The sequence below is a fragment of the Sphaerodactylus townsendi genome, linkage group LG01 (genome assembly GCF_021028975.2).
Source record: "Sphaerodactylus townsendi isolate TG3544 linkage group LG01, MPM_Stown_v2.3, whole genome shotgun sequence".
In the NCBI taxonomy this organism is placed as follows: Eukaryota; Metazoa; Chordata; class Lepidosauria; order Squamata; family Sphaerodactylidae; genus Sphaerodactylus; species Sphaerodactylus townsendi.
Genome location: NC_059425.1, coordinates 47305603 through 47331238, shown reverse-complemented (window position 1 = coordinate 47331238; position 25636 = coordinate 47305603). Strand labels below are relative to the sequence as shown.

Sequence of the window (25636 nt, the reverse complement as noted above, 5' to 3'; positions counted from 1 at the left end):
TATTTTTTTATTAATGGAAAGACTTCCCTGCCCCTTGTGAGAAGAGTATTTAAAAATAATATTTTCCCACTTGCAAATTAAAGTGCTACAGTCCAGGAAAATTGTTACCTCTTGATTCTATGGGATGAATGAACTGGACATCATTCACACAGAGGAATGCCATCATAGCAAACAAGTTAATTTCTAGCTCGCCATTCTCTCTCTCATAGGTATCTGCTCTAACTAACATGAATTAGAAGTAACTAACATGAAGTAGTGGGATAGAACAGTCCAGAAGGGCACCTTTGAATGGAAAAGTGGAATGTGGGTCTGGCAGTGCTTTGTACTTTTGAAATCCCACATTGTGCACTGCTTGAATTTTGCCAGCCTGGGAAGTTTGCTATTCATATTGACATTCAATTTGTATTCCTAGTCCTATTGTATTGTTCATCAGATGTCCTATACTGAACAATTACATTTTTTCCCTTTCTGTACTCTGTAATTTGCATTGAGTCTCAGTGTGAAAGGAGGGCTGCACATTGTTTTATTTATTTAAAACATTTCTTTGCTGGCTTTCCATCCTAATAGAGTTCCTGAAGTGGTGAACATCAAAACATCTCAACATTAAAACAGTATTAGGCCTTTCTACCCTCAGATGGCAGGAGCACCCAAAGCTGGCCCTCTGAAGATGACTGGACAAGTAGTTCATTTGGGAGAAGGCAGTCCCCAAAGTAAACTTAATAAAATGCATTCTATAAAAAATGGGATACGGCTCACAAAGGACTTGGCACAAAGTAAAAGAAGTATGTGCTTGTGTGAGACAGCGAATGAGAAAGATTCAGGTTACAGCATGGCATTTGCTTTATGACCATGAAATTGTGGCCATCATCAAAAATTGTGGCTATCGCAATTTATCCACTGCAAGCAGGGTTTGTAATAAGAATGACCACATCAATAGTAATAAGTCTTGAATTGTGTGCTTAGGACAAACAATGACCATATTTGGCCTGTTAACAATGCTACGTATAGTTGCTCATGTTGAATGGAGAGCTGATCATCTCTGGCCTCCAACCATGTGCTGACAAACACAAACATATAGTCTCAGGGTAGTTCTTGGAAAATAGTAAAGCTCCGCTCAATGCAAGGCCATAAGCTAAGTTCAGTTTTCTGTGTAGTTAGAGCTGCTGCATCACACGGATGCATTTGAGTTGGTATTGTGTAGTTAGAGATAAGACCATAGACAAATAATTAAGAAGTGTTCTGCTGGGTCAGACCAATAGTCCACATAATTTAGCATCCTGTTTTCAAGAAAGGCCATCCAGATGCTTCCAGGAAGCTCTTAGGTAGGCTGGTCAGGAAGAAAAGGATTGTTTTCAGTTGTCCTCCTTTTCCCTATAGATGATCAGCACTTTCAGAGCCAAACAGTATCAATAATATATTTGGTGGGGAGATTCTCATGTGCATAATTCCTTGCTGATTGCAAAGACACTTAGCTCTGGGTAATCATTTGCATGTTTTCAAACTTATCAACAAATATATGTTAATAAAGTTAATAAAATGTATCTGTGCTTTCCCCATGGCTCTGTTGCCCCTTTGATAATTTTTGAAAGTTATTTTAAGAAGTCTTCAAACTTCTTAACAGTCCCTGATTTAAACACACTTCTTAAATTCTGTTTCTTCATTATTAATTATCTCTTGTAATGCTCTGAATTACCCACATTCATGTACCTTTTTAATGTACCTGTACCTAGTGGTTGCTTGAGCATATTTTGGTGTCTACCAAACTACTGGAGAAAGACTCTTCAATACTTTAAGTTATGTGTCCTTCTAAACAAAATCAGAACTGTCCTGAAGATTAGGGGCCAAAGAATAAGCGCTCATTTGGAGAAACAGTGAAAATCCTCTGATGAAATTTTATCAGGGTATTGTGTAAGTTGTGTAAATAATAGTTGTTTACAAAAGATCTTTAATATCAAGGCACTGTGAAGTAATGAGGAAAATGTGAGGTGATTTATTTTCCTCAAAGAAAAGCTAGAAAGTATGTAGGCCTCTGGGCAGTGTGCCAATATGAGGGGCTGATATGGTTACCAAGGGAACAAATTTTGTTGGGTATTTCTCATTTTATATAGGAGAGAAGGATTCAAAATGCTGACTGATCAATTTCATGATTGGTCACTGGACAATTTAACCGCTTAAAGACCTTTAGTGTAGAACCATTCAGACAACTGATCAGATGAGGGCCTTAGGCAAAGAGAATTAAAGGCCAACCTCAGCCTAGTCCAAGTCAGCCTCTACAGGTAAAGAGTTATTCGTTTCAGACAAATTTGAAGAGGAAGAGCTGTTTGAGGCAAAAAAAACCCTGTGATCTGGCAAGGGTGAGCAAAGAAGAGCCTCAAGGGTTCAGCCCATTAAGAGCTCCAGGTGCTTTGTTATCCTTAGTCCAGTATCTTTAATAAGCAGTCCAACCCAGAGGAAAATCACTAGCTTTATATATGTGTCAGTGTCTTCAAGATACAGAATAAGAGAAGGAAAGGGAAATTAAATTCTGTTAGCGGGAGAGCCAGCATAGAAATCAGTACCTTCCTTAGTTATAATATCATTAATGAAAACAATAAAGTGTGCCTGCCTAACAAATGTCCAGTTCATATAATCAAGTTAAATATTTATTTAATAAAACATTTTAATCTGGTTCTTGTTAACGCTAAGTCTTTGTGTCTGTCTTTCTGCCTAGTACAAACCAAGCAACTGCATAGAAATACAAACTATGTTTTATCTTTTAGGGTAAGTGGTGGGAAATGACTCTCACATTGTATGTTGTTCTATTGCTTCGTTCTTCATTGAGAGGGCATCTGCTCATTCTCTTAAAGCCCAGGGATCTGAGGACTTCTGTGGCATTAAAACCAAACGCAGGAGGTCATTATATAATGACTCAATCCTGACTGCTTGGGATAGATTAATTCTTGGGATAGATTAATATTTATGGAAGTGTAGCTTTCTTTGTTTCCCATTGCCTTGCATCTCTTAAGGGGGAAAGTATGGTGATGGCATTCATTTTCAATATGAATTTCAAACTTGGCTGTCAGGAAAAATGCATTCAAAATTGTCCCATTTAAAATGGGGAAACCCTGTTCAAAACTTGTCCCTACCTCTTATCCCAATGAGCAGTTTCTTCTAGCTCCCAACAGTTCCTCCCAACCTAAAAGCTTTGTTCAGGCTGAAGGTTTGCCTTACTTGATTTCATAAGTAAATGCAGGCTAGCTGTAGCTATTCATTCCCAATATGTCTTTGCAAAAACAGCCATTTCTGTGTGGCCAATACTCGATAGCTGCATTTACCAGCAGTATCCTTTGCAATATCACTTGATAAAACTCCAAGGTTTGGCACTGATATGGGAAATAACAATGCAACATAGCCAGACCATGTGTTCCAAAAGCTGCTGCAGTTGGAGCCCAATATATTTGCATTTTCCTAATGTAAAGAATTAGTCCTCGGTAAGAAACTGTTATGTGTACATTGTGCATGTTGTAGTCTAGCGCATGTGTAGCATGGGGAAGTAATATATAGAGATGCTGTAGTCAATTAGATGTATCCAGTGCAGAGTTATCTAACACAGAATGGCTGTTCGTTGTTCTGGAGGCCCCATCATAGGCTGAAGATTTTGATGTATCAACTACTCTTCAGTACTTGTTATAGCCAACCCAATGGGGGCCTCTTCTGCTGTTTCACAGACAAAGGGTCACCTGATATATGGAGTGTCACAAGCAGATGAAACCTGAGCAGAAACTGCTATAAAATGTAAATGACGGTGTCAAAACATCAAACATAGTACTGCTAGATAGGAAATAGTGAATTGGAAAAAAGTATGAATACAATGATGGTGCATGTACACATTCTGAGGCAGTTTCTATGTGAGTTATTGGGAACACTATGAAGCTGTTCTTAGTCCTCAATTGTTCTTGATTTCAGCCTCTCTTGGTGATGTAGGGGGATAAGCAAAGATTGTGCCTGTAAGTTGTATAGTCAACCCAGCTGGTTTGGATAGCTGCATTTTAAGTACTCTTGGATATTCTCAGACTGGAATAATGCTGCTTGGACCACTCTGTTATTAACTGAGAAAATAATTTCAGTCAGGAAATGATAATTACATCTCATTCAAAAAAAGTAATTTGAACACCCCCTTCCCAATGTAGTGCTACTCTGCCTCCAGTGGTCCGTTGTAGGGCAAGGCTAGGAAGTGAGTGATCATCATCCAGACACAAGTGCACCTGGAGAAAACAGGGTCCCCCTCCCCACCCCGACTGGCATCAATTTTGTTTTCCCTTCAGTGTGATGTAGACAATACTTGTGAGACTGTGGCCTAGTGAAGAACAGGTGGAAAAGTTTAGTCTTTATGCTTTCCTCAACAGAGTTGGTCATGAAGTATTGGTCCTTCAGTAGTCATGCAGAGGATTCTCATGTGGCTTTTGAAATACAGGAGGATGGAGATGGAAGTGTCTGAAATGAGGGATCTTTCGCCCTTTACCTGTTAGCAGGCTAAATGCAGAAACTTAACAAAAGTAAGTTTAAAATTAGTTCTACAATCTGCCCAACATATGGAAGACTTTTCTTCTTTCCTCTTATAATATTTTTAAGGCGACAGAATTATTAACCGCTCCACTACATAATTTCACCTTATTCTCACAGTGACTGCTGGCAATTATGTAACAAAACATGATTGTTACCATCAGCATGTAAATTCAGTTGATCCTTTCCAATTTTATATCCTGAAAAAAAAGTCAGATTTCCCACTCTGGAAAGTTCCATCCAGTACATGCATACACACTTCTGTAAAAGCTAGCATTAGGAGCATTTTATTAGGAGCTGAGCTGACTACAGTTGCAGATTATCTTGGTTCCTGTAAACTGAATCCTTGCTCCAATGAATTGAGGCTATGAAATAATTAAAACCATGTCTATCTAGACCAACTTCAATTAGAGGCAAAGTAGGCATAATATTTTATAAAAGGCCGATTATCAGGATTTACAAAGCATTCTTTAAGGCCTCTGGCTAACCAAGAAATCGGATCTAAAAAAACTTAGCAGGTGGATTGCTTTCACATTGCTATCCTAGGAAAATGTTGCCTGTTAAATCTTCCCACCAAAATGATCCCTTTGTGAATGCTATCTTCTTCGAGTCTATGGATGATATGATTCAGTCTGGCTACCCATTTGGGAATGTCATTAAGCAATTTTCAAGTATCTCTGAGGAACATTCTTGCTTTCCTCAGGAGGCAGCATCCATTTGGATTTGGAAAAAAGCTGAACAGTATTTTTGTGATTTCCTCTTATTTTCCTTTTGTGGCAAGTAGATAGCTATAGTATATAGTGGTGAACAAGGGAAGAAGAAAACATAATTTTTGTAGTCCTGGAGTATGTGGTGACTTTGGTGGCTTAGGATTCTGACATGAAGGTCTAATGTGGCAAACAAGGAGAAAGGCAAAATGACCCAGCGGATTAGGGAATAGGACTTCAGTTCAGATCACCATCCCAGCAAAAGAGTCGTATTTTTAATTCCCATAATGCTCAAAGCAAAAATTTCCCTGAAAGGTGTAGTCTGTCAGATCTATGCCATAAGCAACCATTTTGAAAAGCATGTCTTCTTGCTGCTCCCCCCCCCCGCTTCAGTTTGAGGGGTGTTAGTGTGTGCATATATGTGCTATAGGGAACAGCAAATTCCTTCCACAGCCAGGCTCTTCCATGTTCTTTCTCACTCTCTTTCTGCAACACAGCCATACAGAGGCGGTTCATTCATTCTTTACACACAGACCACATATAAGACCCCCCTCTTCAGAAAAATATACCATGAGTAGTATCATGGGCATCCAGAGGTGAGTTGCCAATTAGCCCTAGAGAAACCTGCCCTATCTCTTTAACGGAGGCTTTATGGCCCATTTCCCTATATTAAGTGTCTCTATTTTTTTCTCTTACATCCCACATCTCTCCCAACAGTCTCCCCTTCTTCTTTTTATCCTCCCACTAATCCTGTGGGGTAGATTAGGCAGAGTGTATGTGACTAGCCCAAGACCATCCAGCAAGCTTCCATACCAGAGTGAGGGTTCAGACCTGAGTCTCCCAGTTCCTAAATTATGACACGCTAACTATGACTCTGGGTTTATTAAAGAGACAGGTCATATTCTCAATGCCTACTGGCAACACTTGTCCAAAGACTATTCCTTGGAGAAAGAGAGATACTTTTCACCCACCGAAAGAAAAAGAGGCATGGGGAAGCAACAATTTAGAGTCTTCTGCCTTTAATTGGAGGTAAATTAGTTCACAACATAAAAGAAAGCACCAAGTATGTATCAAAGGCAGAGAGTACATCATACTTTCAAATTTCCCCCTGCCCCAGTGCTATTAAAAGACCTGTGGACAGGCCAGAGCAAGGCAGGATGCAGAGCTGGGCAGAGAACTGTTAGAGGCAGTGAGAGCAACTTTCCAGGACAAACTCCAGGGGCTTCTTCACAGCATCCTGAGATTGGCTCTACCCCACCACCTGTACAGGACAGAACCCACCCAAAGTAAAACTACCACGGTCTTAGCGATGACATCCCAGATCATCTCCCCCTGCCTGCCTCACAGCCTCAGACATGCATGGACAGGCCTTTTGCTAAAGCACACAGGCAAAGCTAAAAGCTTCATTACAGCTGTAGTTGCCCCCTGAAAAGGAACCACAACAGGCATTTAAGGCCCAGAGCCTTCAAACTGTCCCATCTCAAATCTTTACTTCTGAACACCCCTTCTGTTCAGACCAATAGCCCGTATTGACCTGATACTTCATTTTCAGCACTGAAGGAACAGCACAGGGTAATGATGGTGCTGTTACTCAGTTCTGACTTCTAGCAGTTCATGGACATCTTGAGTGAAAAGGTCCACACATCCTACCTAACACCTACCCCTAACTCTAAGAGATAAACATACCTTACCTTTTTCTTCAAAAGCCAGCTATACTCACAAAACACCAAAACAGACACAAAAACACACACACAACTGTGCATGTTGCAAAGGATGGAGGGTATTTTCCTGTTGGCCCAGGGGGAAAGCATCAGGTCACCCCTCAGACATTTAAGGAGACTTATATTGACCAAGTTAAGAGCAAACTATCCTCCACCATTTAGAAACCAGATTCACAGTTAAAAAAATCCCAACATCCAGTTTTCTCCAGGCATTACTAGACTTACATCTCAGCAGACTTTTACCAACACATTCCTAGGCTTTTCCAACTTTACTTTCCTATTCTGCTGGTGCACACACACAAATCCAACAATTCTCTTCTAATTGGCATCTTGACATTTTGCTTCCCTCTGAACAGTTTCTACCGTACCACATTCACGTTCTAACTTTAAATTCATACCCCACAGAAATATTTCCACCACACCCTGTAAGACCCACCCTGTGCCTAAATTCCTGAGGGAATACTCTCTCTTCCCTCTTCCTCACTACAGCTCACTACAAAGTCAAGCCCTCATGCATTCAATCAGGGCCAGAGTGAGGGGGAACTGTGACAGGGGCACGTGTGCGCCCCCGCACCAGTGCGTGTCTGGTGCATCGCGTATCCCCCTTCCCCTTGACGCTACGCCACTGCATTCAATGATATGGCACTCTCTCTCATGACACTTGTATTCCACTATGGACTCGCACATCCTGAATCATTTATTGGCTCATATGAACACACACTAAGCTGCTTTATACTGTCAAGACTGTTGCTGTATCAAGGTCATTATTGTCTACTCTGACTGGCAGTAGCTCTGTGAAATCTCAGATGGAAGTATTCTGCATCACCAACAACCTGAACCTTTTCACTGTGAAGATGGCAGGGACTGAACCTGGGACCTTCTGCAGCCAGAGATGGTGTTCTACTGCTGAGCTTCAGGTTCCCCCTCCTGGAAAACTCCCAGAGGCCCATCAATGAATATTGGGCCCTTCCAGCACTCCTCGTCTGTGTCCTGCACGCTCTTGCACACAACTACTTTAGTCTTCACCCTACTTGTGAGGGACATGCGGTTCCAGCTCACATGCCATGCTTCTAAATAAGCAGAAGCTGGACTTGCTGTCTTAACCAGTGAAAACACATACATGTTCTGTGCGTTCATTCTGGGGCACTTAGCCGGGTCGTTGAAAACTCCAGTGTTGAGTAACAGCATGATTAAAAAATGTACATTCGTGATAATAAATTAAGAGATGTAGATATGCAATTACTTCCTCTTGTACATTTGGGAGACAAGCAGCAGACAAACTGAAGGCAGTCACGCCACTTCTGCATCCAATTACCTGCCCTCTTGTGAAAAAGGAGCTGCATGAGGAAAACTTCCCTTTTTCTCAGCCAAAGAGATATTTTCTTCTTAAATGAAGGTACCCTGAAGTACTATAGGAAGAGCTGGTCCACAGCAGAGTTTCGTCAGCAAAGACAGGAGAAAAACTTACCCACCAGGAGGTGGGCAGCCTACGCCTACCTCTCCTGTCTCCCATCCTGTCCCAGAGGTGGATCATAGTCAGCTCAAAAAAATGACGCTTTCAGCCAGGAGACTACAGTTCACACCAGTCAACTCTTCATCTTTTGGCTCAGCACATCCTTCAGTACCTTTAACGTCCCCCATTGCGCTCATCCTGGGGCAACTGAACAGGCTCCAGCTACTCCAAAAGGGAGAACAGGGCAGCTTCCGTCTTCATCAGTACAGGCCACAGGGCCAGCCACTGTGACAGCTGGCAAGCCAGCCTCAAGCAGCAGCCGTGGACACACAAAACATCATTTTGACACACATGTTTTATCAAACAGTGGGAAAGATAGAACAGAGCGCCGCTCCCCCACTCCTCCTGTCCCTGTCCGAATAATCTGAGGCAATTCATAGAACACACAGTGTCTACTAGCTACCCTTGTATCTACGAACTCCCCCACCCCCTCTGCCCTCACAGCAGGGGAAAGGGAAAAAAGGAACAAAGGAAGACCAAGGAGGGGACAAAGAACTCAAAAAGAGTCAACCAATTCCACAATATTAGAAGGCTATAGGGAAAAAGTGAGTGTGTTGTAGCCAGGATGAGCAGGGCACAGAACAGCCAGAACATTATTAGGCAGGAGGAGCCTTTCATCCATTCCCCCCATTTAAGACACTGCGAAGAGAACTGAAGAGGCCAAGAGGAGTCCTGCTGAGGCTCGGCCCTGACAGGTATGGGAGGGGGGAAGGCAGCTCCATGGAGATTCTTCTCGTTCTCTTGCCGACTGACACAGTAGAGGAGCCGTGTGTTGCGAGCTGGACACTCCTCTGCTGAAGCTGCTCTGCTCATCGGTGCTCACTGAGATGGAAGGCTGGGGGGAACTGGAGTCCTTTGCTGAGGAGAGCAGGAACAGCAGGAGGGAGGGGGATGGACTGGAGGAAAGAGTCGGAAGGTACGGCACAAGCATCCAGGTGATTGCAGCGGAGGGGGAGGAGGGGAAGAGGAGTCTCAGGAGGCATTTAAGCCTAGTGCACAGAGGAGAAAGACACAATTCACACGGCCATAGTGAGGATGCATGACAATCCTGATGAAGGGGAGGGAGAAAGGGAAGTGCAGGCAACAGTTCAGGTGCGGAGGACAATCAACTGCAGAGGAGTAGACACACACACACAGTGGCCTTTCGACATGGGATGGAGCCTTTTTTCAAAGGTATGAGAGGGAACATGTGACTGGATAAAGGATGCTTGGAAACATTTGATGCTGGTCTACTAGGAGTTTTGTAACAATCATCAGGCCTTGGGATGCTTTTCGCACAGAGGCAGTCGATGTTCCTCACTTTAACTAAGCTAGCAGTAGCACCATCTAAATGTGACCATCTACTTCTAAGACACAGATTGGCTCCTAGACTTGCAACAGACTGCAGCACAGTGCAGGTGACAGAATGACAAGGTGGAAACCTGCCAGGTGGTGAAGTGTACTGCTTCAGGCTGCAAGCCCGTCGAGGGAGGGCGGTCTAAAAATCTAAAATATAAATAAGTAAATAAGTGAGAGGCAAATGCCATTTCTGAATGCTTCTCTGTGCTTCTGCTGACTAACCTAACAAACCAGAGGGGAGGGGGAACTCTAGCCCAAAGTGATTTCTGCTCTGTTAAGTTTTCTACTTGCAGGGTGAATGTTACATAGGAGAGTACAAGGGACATAATCGGAAAGACAATACAGGTCTTTCCACTGTTGACAGTGAATCAAAATTCTCAGAACATCACTCCTCCTGGAAGTGAAAAACGCAACCTGGATCAATGCTGCGTAAGCAGAAAGCATTAGGGAGCAGAAAACAGGAGAGAAGGGCTAACTCCTTTCTCCCTGGCCGAGGCATCAACAGATGTAGCAGGATCTTGTATGCTGAGCTGAGCTGCATGACTGCCACAATAGACAGGAGCAGTTCACTGAAATATGAAGCTACCTAAAGGAAAGAGTCAGATCTTTAGGCCATCTAGCCTAGTATTGTCTTGGCTTTTCTAGCCCTGTTGCCTATGATCTCTTTAACTGCAGCGGCCAGGAATTGAATCTGAGACCTGCACCAGCCTATAACTCTGTCTTTGAGTTATGGGCTGTTTCTCAGGAATTACTTGGGTTATTACAGAAAAACTCTGGCAGTGATATCTTATGCTCATGCTCCCCACCCCCCCACCCCCCAATATCCAGATAAAATCCTGAGCAGCTGTGGAAACAAAAGCTGGGATAATTTCTTGAGAGTCATTGTTTGCATATTTATGAATATCGAATGAAATGCATAAATTCCTGGAAGTTCTAAAAAATGGGAGTTCCAAAAAATGACGGGAAAAATGCATTTCTGAGCTTTACACCACATTCGAAGTCTAAGGAATGGACAAGCTGAACTGCAGCATGGCTTCGTATCGTTAAGCCTCGAACATAATTTTGATGAAAAAGCACTGGCGATGCATGAGATGCAAAATGCAATTTTAGAATGCCTAGAATGACGATGGAGCCCTGTAAGGTATCTAGTGAGCAAGAATAGTTCTTTTCACTTTTCCGGTTTCAAGGAACCCTTTCCATATTGATTCACCTGCCAACAGATCTCTACAATGTTCACTGCATAGAAAATTATTCTAGGGCCACCTTCAGTTCATGAAGGGTGCCTGCCAGGCCTCATCACTATTTAATGCCAGTTTTAGAAGGTGGCAGTTGATGATAGGAATGCTGCCTTTTGATGGAGTTTGATGGAGTCATCACTGATCTTCTTTAAAGAAAACCTGAAAGGATGTCACACCTTGTAAACCACAGGACTAGGGCAAGCTGACAAGAAGCCAGCTAAGTGGGAAGCCAAGTGACTTATTTGGTTTGGGTTTTTTTTTTACTTCAGGCAATTTTCCCCAAAGTTTAAGACAGCTACAAACTTCCGCTTCCATTTGGAGCCGTTCCTTTGCTCCCTTTTAGAGCTTGCCAAAACAGGGTAGCATACCCAGGGGTGGGATTCAAATAATTTAATAACTGGTTGTTTACAAGCACCATTTTAACAACCGGTTCTGCCAAAGTGGTGCGAACCTGCTGAATCCCACCACTGACCCCTTCTTTGATGCCACAAGGCCATGACTCTACAAGATCGCTCTCAGACATGAATACTGGCTTCCATTCAGCAGAATGTTCAGCAGACAGTTTCAGTGAACTACATGACTGAGGCATCTTTTAATGATCAGCCAGCTACTCTTCAGCCTTGTTCATCTAGAATACATGCAAAAAAGGAAAGGTTCCTGGTAAAGAGCATAGCAGAAGATTCCTGAGCACACAGGAATTGTACTGCAGACACTCTATACAGGAGTAACCCCAGAGGAAACCATTTTTAGAAATACTGGCCCCTACATTGGATAAAAACCCACCTCATAAACGTGGAGAATATGTTCTGTATACAGGAATACACAGAAAGAGTGGATAGTGAAGCTGGACAGCTCCAAATGAAGAGTTAGGGACTCTCTCTTATTGGTCAGACACTTGTTTAAGACACAGTTAACACTTGAAAAGAAGGGTGTGATTTGAGATTCGCCCCTCCATACAACATGAAATGGGCATTTTTTTTGTCCCAGGGCAACCTTTGGAAAAATAGTTCTGAAAGTTTTATAGCTACTGTGTGGGCCTACTAGGCAATTCCCATGGCATTTCTTTACCTATAATCCCTATAAACAGTTACAAACAGTTAGTGAATGGATTTTAAGATGAAGAATGAATATAGATTCATACACACACACAGAGATTAATTATTTAAAGGTGGGCAGTCCATCTGGAGCATGAGGGAAGGGGCAGGGTTGATCCAGCGTCCAACTAGCTAGGCTGGATGCATGCAATACAAGTTGCAAAGCTGGAATTGCACCACAAGTGAAGGACTCACTGTGATTGCAGTTAAAACATGAATGTCTTCACTTGGAGAGGGAAGCGTCATTCTTTGAGGAAATACAGGCTTCAGGAAATATGCCCCTATTTCCTAGGTCTCCAGGGGGTATGCTCTCCTTTGGAGGTTATTTCACTTGCTGCCTGTTAGGTACAATCCACAATCAAGATTGCAAGACCTCCCGTGGTGCTGATTGGCTGTCATGGCAAGTTGCTCAGGGTAGATGGGGGAATGGAGGTAGCACATGCAGGCAAGCGAAGAGCAGAACTGAGTGTGAAGAATTAATGAGGGATGGAGCAAGGGGATGTTAATACAACCGAGTCGCGGCTAATATTCTCCCCCATCCTTAATCTAGGGCAGCTTCCTCGCTTCTAGCTACATCCTGTGAATGATGCCAGAAAAACCTACTTATGGTTATGTCTGCTTCCCTTATTGCCCTCATACACTCCCTCTTCATGCCAAGATGACATGCACTGAACTAGGGGGCTGAAATTTTGGGAGGCAGAGAGGAACAGAAAGTTTTTATATGATGGCACAAAGCATGAGAGAGTAAACCTCAGAATCCACCTCCGAGAAATCAGAAAGACAAATATAGCATGCTGTCCCAACAGAGACATGTTCATTACCGCACCACTCACTCATCTGACTGCACTGAAGCCAAAAGAAGCAAGTCAGCTGCTTTTTCAAGGGCTGAAGTCTCTTGAGGCTGGTTCCTGGCTACAGAGAAATGTTTCAAGCCCACCTAATTCAAAGCTCCCATTCTCTGTCCATGGCAAGGCAAGGCTGTATGGATACCAAGCTGAAAAGGACCAGCCAAGAATTTGGCGAAAGGGTAGGAGTGTAGGAAGACATCATTTCTAACTCATATGCTGCTTCAGCAGCCCACAAATGCAAAAGAAGTTGTTCACGTATTTCCTTGCCATCCTGAGAAAGGTACAGTATTCACAAGTACACTCCACCGCCTCCAGACACACCCTTCAGGCACCACATACACACCAACACACACAGAGCCTCTCAAGTGGCTGCTGTGCCCCGGAGCAGAGTCAAAGCACTTCAAGTGCTTCTTGCTAGAGCCAGGCTATCTCCTCCTGGAAGGGGAAGCAAGCGTCTCTGCCCTCCCCTGCAACAGACGAGGGACAGAAGCACTGTGGCAATATTAGTAGAGAAGACCAAGGTGGCTGGGGTTAGTCAAAGGTGTGCTTCCTTTTCCAAAGGCAAGAGCTTGGCTGTTCTGAGCAAACAGGGAGAATTAAAGTGCTCTCTCCTTCCTGGGTCTATCTAGCTGGTAATAAGAGAGTGGTCAGGGAGCATGCAGAGGATGAATGGAGGTGGGCATGCCACGACAGGCCATCAGTCCCCCGAGTTGACATGGGGCAGCATTTGAAATGGCTGCTTCTCTTGGCTGGATTAGACGTCTCTTGATGGTGGACTTGTACTTACCCCATTCCATTCCATGCCCATACTCACTTCCTCGCTACCATCTGTGGCACTCTCGTATTTGACGTTGCCTCCCAAGCTGTCTCGGCTCCTCCTCCTCTCAGAGCCATCGCCCTCCTTCAGAATTTCTACCACCTTGGTCTGGTTAATGGGGTCAATTCCCTGCAGGAGGTGAGAAGAAGGAAAGGAAAGTGTCAAGGCTCTGCTTCAGCTAAGAATGCTCAAATTCTCTCAGAGTTATCTAGAACTGGAATGTAAAGCACACAGTCTGGTTAAGGGCCAACCACCACCGGACGCATATACACTCTGTGCACAGAAAACTCCCTCTAGCCAATCTGAAAATTCTGCACCTGAAAAATTATGTTCTGTAGCCTGTATGAATTAGGCAGATCAAACAAGCCTGACTGTGCACACTCTGGTCACTTATGGAGAAGGACCAAATTAACACGATGGGAGGGCCTTGATCTAGTCAGGGCAATAAATCTTCCTTTTACAGGCTTTAGACATTTCACCAGACATTGGCCACAACTTCATAGTTACAATATGGCTTTTAAAAGGTATGTAACCCAGAATTTTAGAATGCTAAAGTCTGCAGCTGGTTTCAGATCCTGCACGTATGTGATGCATTTGAAAAGCACACTCAATCCTGCTCACTTCCTGGAAACAGAAGGAAGAGGCACCAACAGACCAAGAGTACCCAAAAATAAATGGCAGTATTAAAAAAAAACCCACTACATTCCTCAACCTTTTTTTTTTTGTTTCTAAGCAGCTCCAATGACAGGTATAGTGTGGACTAAGGTTTGGCAGAAGAAAACAAAAGTTCAGTGACACTTTAAAGACGAACAACATTCATTTTAATATAAGTTTTCATGATGGATGCCTGGATTCTTCAGATGGATGCCTGATGAAAAATCATACTGGAAACTCTTGTGATGAAGCAGAGGCGTAGCTGGGCCAGAGTGTGCCTGGTGCACACTCTGTGTTTTCCGCCACCGCCCCCCCCCCCCACCCCTTAGATCAACTTGGAAAAGCAGCCTGTTCCCTTCAGACTGAAAATGACCTGGTGGGAACTACACTTCCCATGAGACCCTGGGGCTCACAAGGTCTCCTGGGAAGTGTAGTTCCCACCAGGTCGTTTTCAGCCTGAAGGGAACAGGCTGCTTCTCCAGCCTGCACTGTTTCACTAAGGTAAGAGAGAGAGAGAGAGAGAGAGAGAGAGAGAGAGAGAGAGAGAGAGAGAGAGAGAGAGAGAGAGAGAGAGAGTGTGTGTGTGTGTGGAGGGGTGCTGCGGGGGGCGGAAGGGGGGTGATTTTAAGCCCCCCCAGATGCACGCCTGGTGCAACTGCCCCCCTGTCCTCTGGTAGCTCCGCCTCTGTGGTGAAGATTAGGTGGGAGGAGCCAAGGCAGAGAGGCTTGGTGTGATTTTTGCCAACTCTTTTAAGTATAAATTCTCAATTTAAGTGGAAAAGAAGTAGAAAGGTTAAGTGTGAATCCTGCCATAAATCAAAATAAAATCCCAGCTGTATTACGGAAGCCTGCTGGGTGACCCTGGGCCAGTCCCTCTCAGTTTGCCTTACCTCACAGGGTTTTGGCTGTGAGGATAAAAATGGAGGAGGGGAGAACAATATTGTAAGCTGCCCTATTGTAAGAGCCCTTCGGGGGTGGGCGGTTTATAAATTTGATATATAAATATATAAATATATAAATATATAAATAAATTTATATTTTGCTTTGGGGATAAAAGCAAGATATAAATATAAAATATATACATAATAAATGAACATGATGAGTGGTCCTACCAAAGTCAGAGCATGGATCTCTGAATGTTGACCGAATTTCTACTGGCTAGACACGGGGACGTATAATGTTTTGAATCTTATTTCCTGATTAATCAAAACTTTTGACCCTCATGTCCTCAACTTTTGACCCTCATGTCCTCAACAGCACCACAGATATAGGCCATTTCTGTTCAATTTACCAGCGGTTTTTTGGGGGGTGACCCTGGGTGGGGGAGAGAGAGGGTGGGGGAGAGAGAGGAAAAAAACCCCAGGGGGATCCGCTTTCCAGCAGGAATTCCTCTATTTCTGACCCTAACTTTATTGTTTTTCCCCAGGGATAACAACCAATTAAATTTGGGAGCCTAAACCCTAACATTGCCTTATAAAAACGAATAAAATAAAATCTGAATAACTACAACAAATAAATGTAAGACAGAAACACAAATGTCAAGTCCTCTTCCCCCTGAGTTCCATTCCACCAACAGGTGTGCCTGTGTGGTGTTAAACTAACCTGTCTCCGTGACCTCACAGCACACTCCTCCAAAGTTTCTGCAGCTTCCAGTTTGCCTTGACGCCTGTATAGAGCACCCAGGTTCCGCAGGGTGGTGTTCACTGTAGGGCTGAGAGATGCAAAAAGAAAAGCACAGGACGTTTGCTGTATCCTAGCAGTCTTTGTCTACTCTTGCAATATCATGGACATTTGAGTCCAGCTGTCTACAGCTCTCACTTCCTAATGCACCAGGGCAACTTAGCCCAGCTCCTGCTAACATACAGAATGACCCTGGAATGACGTAAGATGTTCCATGAGGAAGCAATAGTTGCCCCTTGCTCTGACAGCCTTGTTCCTGAGCATCTGAGCATAGCTCAATAAAGGTCACACAGCCACAGTGCTGGTGGTGTTAGCAGAAGCAGGAATCAACCTGTATCTTTTGGTACGCTGCTTCCATCGACTCTCCAACTCTCTTGCTTCGTTTATGCCTTTCACATTCCACTTTCATCTCCACTTCTCCTTTCTATTTTGGCCCACTGCACATTTAGAATCACCTTCAGAAGTTTGTTTCTTTTGGGTTCAAACAAGGAAAAGATAAAACAGCTGAAAAGGTTTACAGAAGCTATGAAAGAGGGTTGGGAACTTCGGGAAATTCCAGATCTTACCTGCTAACCTTACAGGCCTTGTACCAGCCGCCATACTCTGCATAAGGAGTGCTGTCTCTGTGTTTGCCCTGCAGAAGAGCGAGAAGATCTGTGAGGATAACCAAAGCATCAGCACATTGCATGTCCACAGTCAAAATATGCTTTTCTGCCTGAACACCAGAATGTAATAAGAGATGTAAATCTGTTGTTTTGCAGCCATGCTAGACCTTTTTTTGGGGAAAAAAAACACATTTCTTAAAATGAGTCTATTCCAGTTTTCCAAAATAAGCTCAATTACATTTTACGACATAATCAATGTACAGATTACAATAGAAGACAAAAAAGCAGTAAAATTATCAAAACGAAACACCAAGAGCTCTCAGTTAAAACAGAACGAAGAAAACAAGTTGCAGGAAGGCTAAAGCAGAATGAGACTAGGAGATCAGCCAAAAGAGCCTTTGCCTGGGGCTTGAATGTTAGCAACTGAAGTGCTGTATGGAGTTTTCCAGGCTGGGAGTTCCAGCATCAGGTCACAACCATCCCTATCTAAAGTCACGACCCACCTCCAATGACAAGGAAACATAAATAAGGTTTTATTATTATTTATTATTTTCATTATTCAGAAGGTTCATGAGGAAATAGGTGGTCTTTCTGATAATCTAACCTGAAGCTATCTAAGGACTGATAAAATAAAAACCAAACCTTTGAACAGCACTCAAGAATGCAAATCTTCCAAAGGCAGCCCCAAAAGCAATACATCGGATGACTTTAACTTTAACATGACCAGACCACGGTTTTGTGGCAAGGTCTTTCCTTTCCAAGAAAGAGCACAGCTTGTTCACCATAAAAGTATTTAGAGCCAAAGATAACGCTGGTTCTGAAAGCATCCCCAGTCTACATATCTGATTCTTCTGAAAGAGTGTAGCACTGTCAGGCGAGGCAGAAATTCATCTCCTTGGATTTGCAAACCACCCACCCCCCACCCCCAATCAACAGCTCCTCTTATTCTGTCCACACTGATATTCAGTTTGTCAGCTCTCAACTAGCCCATTACTGACTCCTGTTCTGCACTATTTGGTTAGTACTAAGATGATTAACATTGGGGCTTGCAATGAATCCACAAGTCAGGGGAAAGGCAGAATGTTTATGCCAATTTTTGTACTCTTAGGAGAAAAAAAAGAAAAAAGTTATCTCCCTGAGGCCTGCAGGGAATGGAGAAGCAAGTACACACTACCACGCCAACACCAGGCAGAGCCTAGTAATGACTCCCCAGATAACAGAAGAGTGGGGTAAAATGAAAAGTTTCCCAATGAAGATTCCCACTGGTTTGGAACTGACATCAGATTATTCGTAAGCATAGAAAAGGCAAAGGATTCAGGAGAGTGACATATGGATACTGGGAAAATTAATTTGTACCCAGGATGATTAAGGAGAAGGAGCTCCAAAGATACCAGAAAGTGATGATACTTCAGCCTCAGGATCACAAAGAACAGTCATCACATTACATGTTTATTTCAGGCTTTCACATAGTGATTACAGAATGGGACCCCTCTGCTCCCATTATGGTTTTGGCTTTTACAAAACCCTGCAAACTGCAGCATAAATGGATGACGGCCCTTGTTTCAGCATTAAAAAAAGGACCGTGAATGCATATCTGGTGCAGACACAGAATTTGCTAGAGCCATTGCCCAGATTTTGGAACCCCGGGGCCAGACAATGAACCAGACGCAGGCATAAAATACACTTGTCATTGAATATAGGCAAAAGCATGACTATCCGAGACTGTATGAGAACAGAGATTATTAATAGTGTCTAAAACCCTACGAAATAGGGGAAAAACTGTCAGGCTTCTCAGCATATTTTTATGCTGAAACAAGATTGGCAACAGAAAGTCAAGCTCCAGCATTTTATCCTGTGCGTGCCACCCTTGCCTACCCATTACTGAAGCAAATTCCTCTTAGCAATAGCTTTCCCTTGGAATTGTGCCCAATGGCTGGCAGGTTATTGTTCCCTCAATATCCTCTGGGGCAGCCAGCCAACACACAGGAATCTGATTCAGCCATTAGTCCCCTAGGCTTTAAATAACTCCCTGATTAAAATTCTTTCATACATGTTCTTCTGCCAGCCAGTTTCCTGACATCCCTGAAATCTGGGGGAATCTAAGTTGGTCAAGACACATGGAGAATAACGGATGAATGGAAGTATATTAATGCATATCAGGTAGTATGAATGAGGTAGAGTGACAATCAAATGCCAGGTTGCAATACTGTGTATGAAGACCTAGGGGACCCTGGGTTGGTAATCCAGAATGGGATCATTCAAACAGAGTCTGCTTCATTTATTGGAATAAAGCAGGCTGCTCAGACACTGAACTGCTAATCAGAGTGGATGTTTTAAGCATGTTGCCTGCAGTTATGTATATTTCAGTTATTATCACCATCCTTGAGGCTCTGATTTGGACAAGAAATTCAGTTTCTGTCCAGCACAAGATATTCAGTCCAGTCCAGTTACTACAGCCACCAAGGATATTTTGCACAGTTACAGTAAGAATACAATCACCTAGTGTGACATTAGACTGTCAAGTGCTAGTGTAGCCAAGCAATGGATTTGGGCTTCCTGTAGAGCCCACAGCCCTGTCACAAAACTCTTCCGGTTCTCAAACATATGGAGAGTGTACCTTGCCTTTCCTCTGCAGAAATCAGAAAAGAAATTAGGATTCAATCTTGCCCCTTTATCTCACAAATATGAAGCTACCTTATATATGGGCTTGGGAGTCCACCACATTATCCAGTAGATACCTTGCAAAGGGTACAGAGATGGAGTCTCAGCTAAGCCCAAATCTGACAGGGTGTTTCCCAGCTAAAATGATGAAAAGCAATTGACACTCAAGCTGTTCTTTAAACTGAATAGCACCAGGCATACTTAGTGTTCCATTCACTGTACAATTCTTCTCATAAATGAAGAGCATCTCCAGCAACATATGTTCCCAGTCTAGCTCTAGGAAAAATAATTCATAAACTGCAGGCTTATCCATATTTAGGAGTAAATGCCATTAATTTTAGTGGGACTTGTTCTCAAAAGTTCAAACACAGGATTGTTTATGATATATCAAGCTTTTAGAGAGTTTATTTGTATTTATTTTGTTATATTTATATGCTGCTCTTTTCCTTGCAGCATAAGCTTGTTTACCTTACTTCCTGTTGCACTGTTAGTGGATGTCTTGTGCTGTCTGAATTGTTAAAAAATATTTTATAATCTACCTTGAGTCTCAGTGAAAAAGGCAGACTGTAAATGAAGGAAATAGGACTTTAGCCTAAACCTTCTCTTCTATGACAATTCTGCTGTGGACCTTGTGCTATAACCTTAGAGAGGTAATACCCAAACACTTTTGGATAGCAGACACCATCTACCAGCCTTGGTAAATTCTGTTCCCATGGGTCACTCACCAATTTTGAGCCCCCAAAGATTCCACTCAGAAGAACCTAACAGAGCAACCCAGCTCTTTTTCACATCTCTCTTGTTTTGATGACAAAGGCAGAGTCAGCCATCTTATCCTGTTTATTCCCTTCCTACACCTTCCACTATCCAGCATCTACCAGAAACCATGAATGGACGATACCCAATTCCCTTTCCAAGCCCTGTCCCAGGGAGGTGACTAAATGCCAACACTCTTTCTCATGCTACGCTGTACAAACAATATACCAAGAAATAAACAACTCTCTAGCAAGGTAGGTTTTATGCCTTTTAATAGCACAAGATTGAAACAAGAAACCAAGAATGTCAGTTTAAGAAAACATAATAAGGAATGGAAGCCTGGCTTCTGGAATCAGAATACATTACAAGTCAGCGAGTGGGCAGGAAATGAGTTGCTTAATCCAACAATACATAGACTCACTATTCTCCATTAATTGAAAAGATCCCGGTTTTGTAAATCTGGAAAGTTCTGTCTCACTTCTGTACTGAAAATGCTGATTCAGCTTTATCAGCCAAGAACAAGTTCCCCGTCCACATTTCAGTTCAAGGTCCTCTTTTCTCAATTGTTTCCCCATATCTGATAAAGCAATTTCAGCGATGGTGTATGTAACTCTAAGCTCTTAAGACTGCCTGTAGCATTTTCTCCAAGCATTATCCAGCTGGAAGCCTCGCACATTCAAAATGAATGCTTGCAATGAATACTCTAACTAGCAAACTTTCCCCACAACTGTAGAACCTGGAAATTTCACAAGCATATGGAGGACACAATAAAATTTCAGCTTCAAGTGCAGGTTGGATCTTGTTGATGAACATAAATCTTGAAGCAGCTTAAGGAAAGAAGTGAACTAATGGTAGATGGGGAAGGATTTAAGTATTATGCTCCACCTTCTTTCAGCCACTCTTTCCAGTGTCCATGGGTACAACTTATGCAGAGTCAACAGGGAGGCAGGGCAGGCACCATCCCACAACAGAAGGTACTTCCACTAGTAAACACCTGCAGGAAAATGGTGGGAGCCGGCTGTTGCGGCCTCAAGTTCAGGAACAAAAGCTCTTCCTATTGGCTTCCTGGATGAAGTTCATTTCCAGAATGCAGGTCAAGCATTATGCATGGTTTAAATGTTCATTAGTATCTGTGAAAAAGGTGTGGAGAGAACACCTGGCAAGGATTTCCCCTCCTCCAAACAACACGAGAAGAAATGAGGCCAGCGGACAAAAAACTTGGTAGAAGAAGAAAGCAGATTGAGCTGAAGAATGCAGACGTCTTCCAGTGAAAACCCCCAAACAAAACTACACCTCAGAAGGGAAGGGATCTGTATTCACTCCTGTGGCATTAGCATAAATACTCTGGTCTAGGGAACAGTCAATTTCTGCTCAGGGCTCCTAGAAACATTCTCAACCAGCTGGCTCCTTGCAGCCCATGGTCCAGGAGGTGACAGAGAATCAGTTTGGTGATCACATACAGGGGAGTACTGCTCCCATTTTGTTTTTCTGTTTTAATGCTATATTGTTTCCTGACTGCCAAGTTGAAGTCTTCTTTTCAACAGCTCCAAGGCAGCAGATAGGAGCATCCACCTCTGACAGGGCTTCCAGAACATCCAGAAAGAGATTCTATGTGTTGCCCTGATAGGAATAAATGAAAGCAGGTTTGCTGGGTTGCCCTAGGCATCACCAGCTCCATTGGACACACACTCCTAAGCAACTTGTTCCACAGGAGGCAACTGAGGGAGCCTGGCCACAATCCAATAAAGAAAGAACTGGCAGTCCGTACTTTTACATTACAATGTGGTCCATGTTAGGTGTCTGGGAACTAAACACAGATACTCATCAAACAGGTGTCACGTGTTTGATCAGATTTCTAAATACGACTTTGAGAAAGAGGGGGCAAATTGATTCTGCCCTTCTACGCTCTATCTATGAACTGCTCTGCAAGAGTGAGCATCAAGCCACGTCTATCTGTTTGGCCCAAAATAGCTCAAGAGCACATTAGGTTCCCGCCCTACGTCTTGCACTGTAGGTTTTCAGAAGAGCCGAGGACCACTGCTCATTGCGCTAGAGGCGGGAACCCTTCTCCTAAGGGTCTTGTGTTTAACAGAGATTTTGAACATATCTTGGTCTCTTCCCAGTGATTTCCCCCCCTCCCATCAAATCACATCTGATCTATGGCAACCCCTGTGAGGTTGCCAAGGCAAGAGACATTCAGAAGTGGTTTGCCATTGCCTGCCTCCACATCATGTTCCTAGCATTTTCTGGAGGTCTCCCATCCAGATACTTGTCAGGGCTGACCCTGCTCAGCTTCCAAGACCTGATGAGATCAGGCTAGCCTGGGTAATCCAGGTCAGGGCTCTTTTGGGGCATGATAACTAACTTTTCTACAATTGGGCAGTCTGTAGCAGAAGGTGCTCAGGGAGGAGGTGATGATGGTGCAGAAGACTGCAGCTTCTTCCCACTCTGCTTAACTAATTTTTTTGATCTGCCCAACAGACTTCCAAATGAGCAATGAGACTTGAGATATCCTTTTTTTTAAAAAGTCTCCCTGATTCTGGAAGTGGCTGCGACTCAGAAACCTGCTGCGATTCCTCCATCTTCCACTGTCCAGTACGTCCTAAGGAGTACACTATGAGCAAAGAAAAAACATGCAGGCACTGGAAACGCACAACTCCTTCCAAAAAAAAAAGAGAGAGAAACTACTCCAGAATTTGATTCTTTCATCCCCACCCCCATGAACTTTCTCCACCCCCTCACAGAAGGCTGCTGCATTAAATATTTAGCGCTCCTCTGCCACTGCCAGCAGATGGATGCAGTACCCTCAGGTGCCCTACAGCAAAAAGAGAGGATGCCGCAGTTTCTGGAGCTCTTTTCAGTATCGTATATGTCAACTTTATAAGCTGAATCACATGACACAGCCTTGCTGTCTGTACAGGAGGAATGCCACTGAACAGACACGTCAGAGTCAACTGATTGCTCTCACCTTGCTCATCTCTTCTCTTTCTTCTGCATGCATCCATATGGGCTTATGTTCATCTGCAGGCCAAAGAGACAAAAAGTGAAAAATACCAGTCATGCCAGAGGAATCATTTCCCTGTGCTACATATTGCCATCTCCGTGAAGGATGCCGATATGTTAGCTGTTTGGTCTGCTGCCTCGTCCATTTGAGCAGACCATGAAGAAAGCAAGTAGCACTTGAGGCATGCACAACATGTGGCGTTTTCTTGTTTGGAGGGGCAGAGAAATCAGACCAAGGAACCACTGTGCAACCTGATGGCTTTCTATTCTAATGGCAGAACAGAGCAGAGAAGTCCATTTTTCAGGGTTCTGAAATTCAGCCATCCCCCTCGCCAGGTGCCTTCTAGTCCGCCTCCCCCTTTTGCACATATTTCCTCTTTTTGTTTTTTTGTACATACCATCCACAGAGCCAAATTCCTTCACGTGGGCTCGCGTGAGAATCTCTTTGTACAGGACCTCTGCATCCTTGTATTTCCCTTGTTTTAGATAGCAGGAAGCCTGGCACAAGGAGTGGGGAAAGAACATCTCAAAATGTAGCACTGATTGTGCCTCCACCACCAGTCCTGACACATGGCTCGTTTCTCAAAATATATCCAGAAGACCCACCAGCCATCACTCAAAGGGACCTACCAGGTTGTTCTTCGTTTTGGCAACGTTTGGATCATCAGGACCCAGCCTGGACTCATAGATCTCCAGTGCGCGGCGATAGTAATATTCCACTTCTTCATACTTGCCCTGATTCTGGCACAGTAGTGCCAAATTATTTAACTGTTTGGCCACATCGGGATGATCTTTGCCTAGAACCTGAAACAGCAGCAGAAGACAAAGAAAACCAGCTACAAAGAAAGAGACTACACCTGATTCCTTTCTTACTGGTGGGAACAGTGGACTTGTAATGTCATTAGAACCCAGATATACAAACTCCTCCCTCTGCTTAAATTCTGCATCAGCCTCTCCATAGGCATTTCCTTGTATTCAGGAAGTAGGTGAATGGATAAGATTGATGGTGGCAGAAGGAGCTACAGAGGCCCGGTCCTGGAGCCTGGGCCCTTCCTCCTCCAAGATACCTTTTCACGGATCTCCAGCGCTCGCTTGCATAGTGGTTCTGCCTCCTTGTATTTTCCCCTTTTGCCATAGAGAACAGCCAAGTTGTTTAGGGTTGCTGCCACCTGCAGAATAGAAGCACTCTTATGTCAGAGACAGAGTAGAACAAGGGGAGCAGAAATAAAAGCAGGCCAGGTGGACTAAGCTGGGTATCTTAGCAACACCCACTGAAACCCCATTATGTTTCAGCCTCTGTTAGAGAAAGCACCCAAGAGTTTCAGAGGGTAGCTGTGTTGGTCTGCAGTAAAACTGGTAGCCTCTGGTCCACTGGCACATTCCAGGCCAACTGTCATCTGACTAAGGGAGTCAGTGCAGCCCTGTGCTGATGCATGTGCCCACCTCACCAGCGCAAGGGGCAAATGCACCACTGGAGTTACACGGGTGGGTGAGTGTTGCACACCTCTGTGGCACCCTGTTCCAAAGGGTGGAGTTGAATTTTAGTCAGCTTCCACTGCCCTCCCAACCCCTGTGCGCCGACAGAGCCAGCTTCAGACACACGCCACATTGGTCATGGTCTATGTCACCCCTGTTGGGTTTTAGCCAGCTGAGGTTTTCTTTTCATTTCCTGTGACGCAGAGAAGCCCTTTGGAGGTGGTAGGGGGGCAATGGATTGGAGTGTAACTCTCGAAAAGATCTGGATTGGAGTGTAACTCTTGAAAACTCATGCCCCAAAGAATCTGGTTGGTCTCTAAGGTGCTCCTGAACTCAAATCTAGCTGCACCAAAGAGTTAGTTTGCAGACACATCACAGCACACAATCAACATCAGCGATGGAATGGACAGGAAGGCAGTGCCAGGTAAATTAGGAACATTTATAAAAAGATGCCAAGGGTGCGGATGTGTGCATTTAACAAAAGGACTTGCCCTTTGGTTAAGCCAGTCTATGAAGTGCTGTGATTCAGTCCACCATTACCCACAATGATGCTTCTGTAGGTCAACTGGTGGATCATGTGATGCTCTTTTAGCTCAGTTAATTTCTGGGTGTTGTAATCTGTGACTGTGCAATGGGCCTGCTGTCCACATGACTGCTTTATGGTTCCCACCTACCCAGAAGGAGAACAGATACTCACTGCAGGATGATCCTTGCCAAGTGTCTTCTCCCTAATAGATAGTGCATCATTCAGCAGGTGAGCTGCCTCTTTGTATTTGTTCTGATCCCTGCAGCATAGAAGACAGTACAGATAATATGCAATGATGGGATGACTACATGGGACCAAAAAAAAAAAAAAAGAGAAAGAGAGAGAGAGCGAGAGAGCACATGCTGCACCACATGTCTTCCTCACCACTCTCCAGAGTACAGTTCAGCATGTTGGGCCCTCTCAGTCCACCTCCCTCTCATTCCACTTTCCTACTCAAAGC

At 43.8% G+C, this 25636-nt stretch overlaps 1 protein-coding gene across 5 annotated transcripts in view; it reads right to left on the bottom strand.

Moving 5' to 3' along the window:
• KLC4 (kinesin light chain 4) overlaps window positions 1-25636 on the bottom strand; it is a 52245-nt gene that overhangs the window by 2699 nt on the left and 23910 nt on the right. For 2 of the 5 annotated variants that reach the window (XM_048482470.1, XM_048482480.1), the window contains exons 6-13: window positions 25348-25435; window positions 24242-24343; window positions 23805-23978; window positions 23573-23672; window positions 23140-23192; window positions 16719-16786; window positions 16075-16183; window positions 13789-13947 (exon numbers count right to left, since the gene is read on the bottom strand). In XM_048482470.1, coding sequence (XP_048338427.1) covers window positions 13789-13947; window positions 16075-16183; window positions 16719-16786; window positions 23140-23192; window positions 23573-23672; window positions 23805-23978; window positions 24242-24343; window positions 25348-25435 — 853 coding nt within the window. Of the gene's footprint in view, window positions 1-6251; window positions 9473-13788; window positions 13948-16074; window positions 16184-16718; window positions 16787-23139; window positions 23193-23572; window positions 23673-23804; window positions 23979-24241; window positions 24344-25347; window positions 25436-25636 lie in introns of those variants that run through there. The other 3 variants (XM_048482499.1, XM_048482508.1, XM_048482490.1) reach the window with 3 other exon arrangements.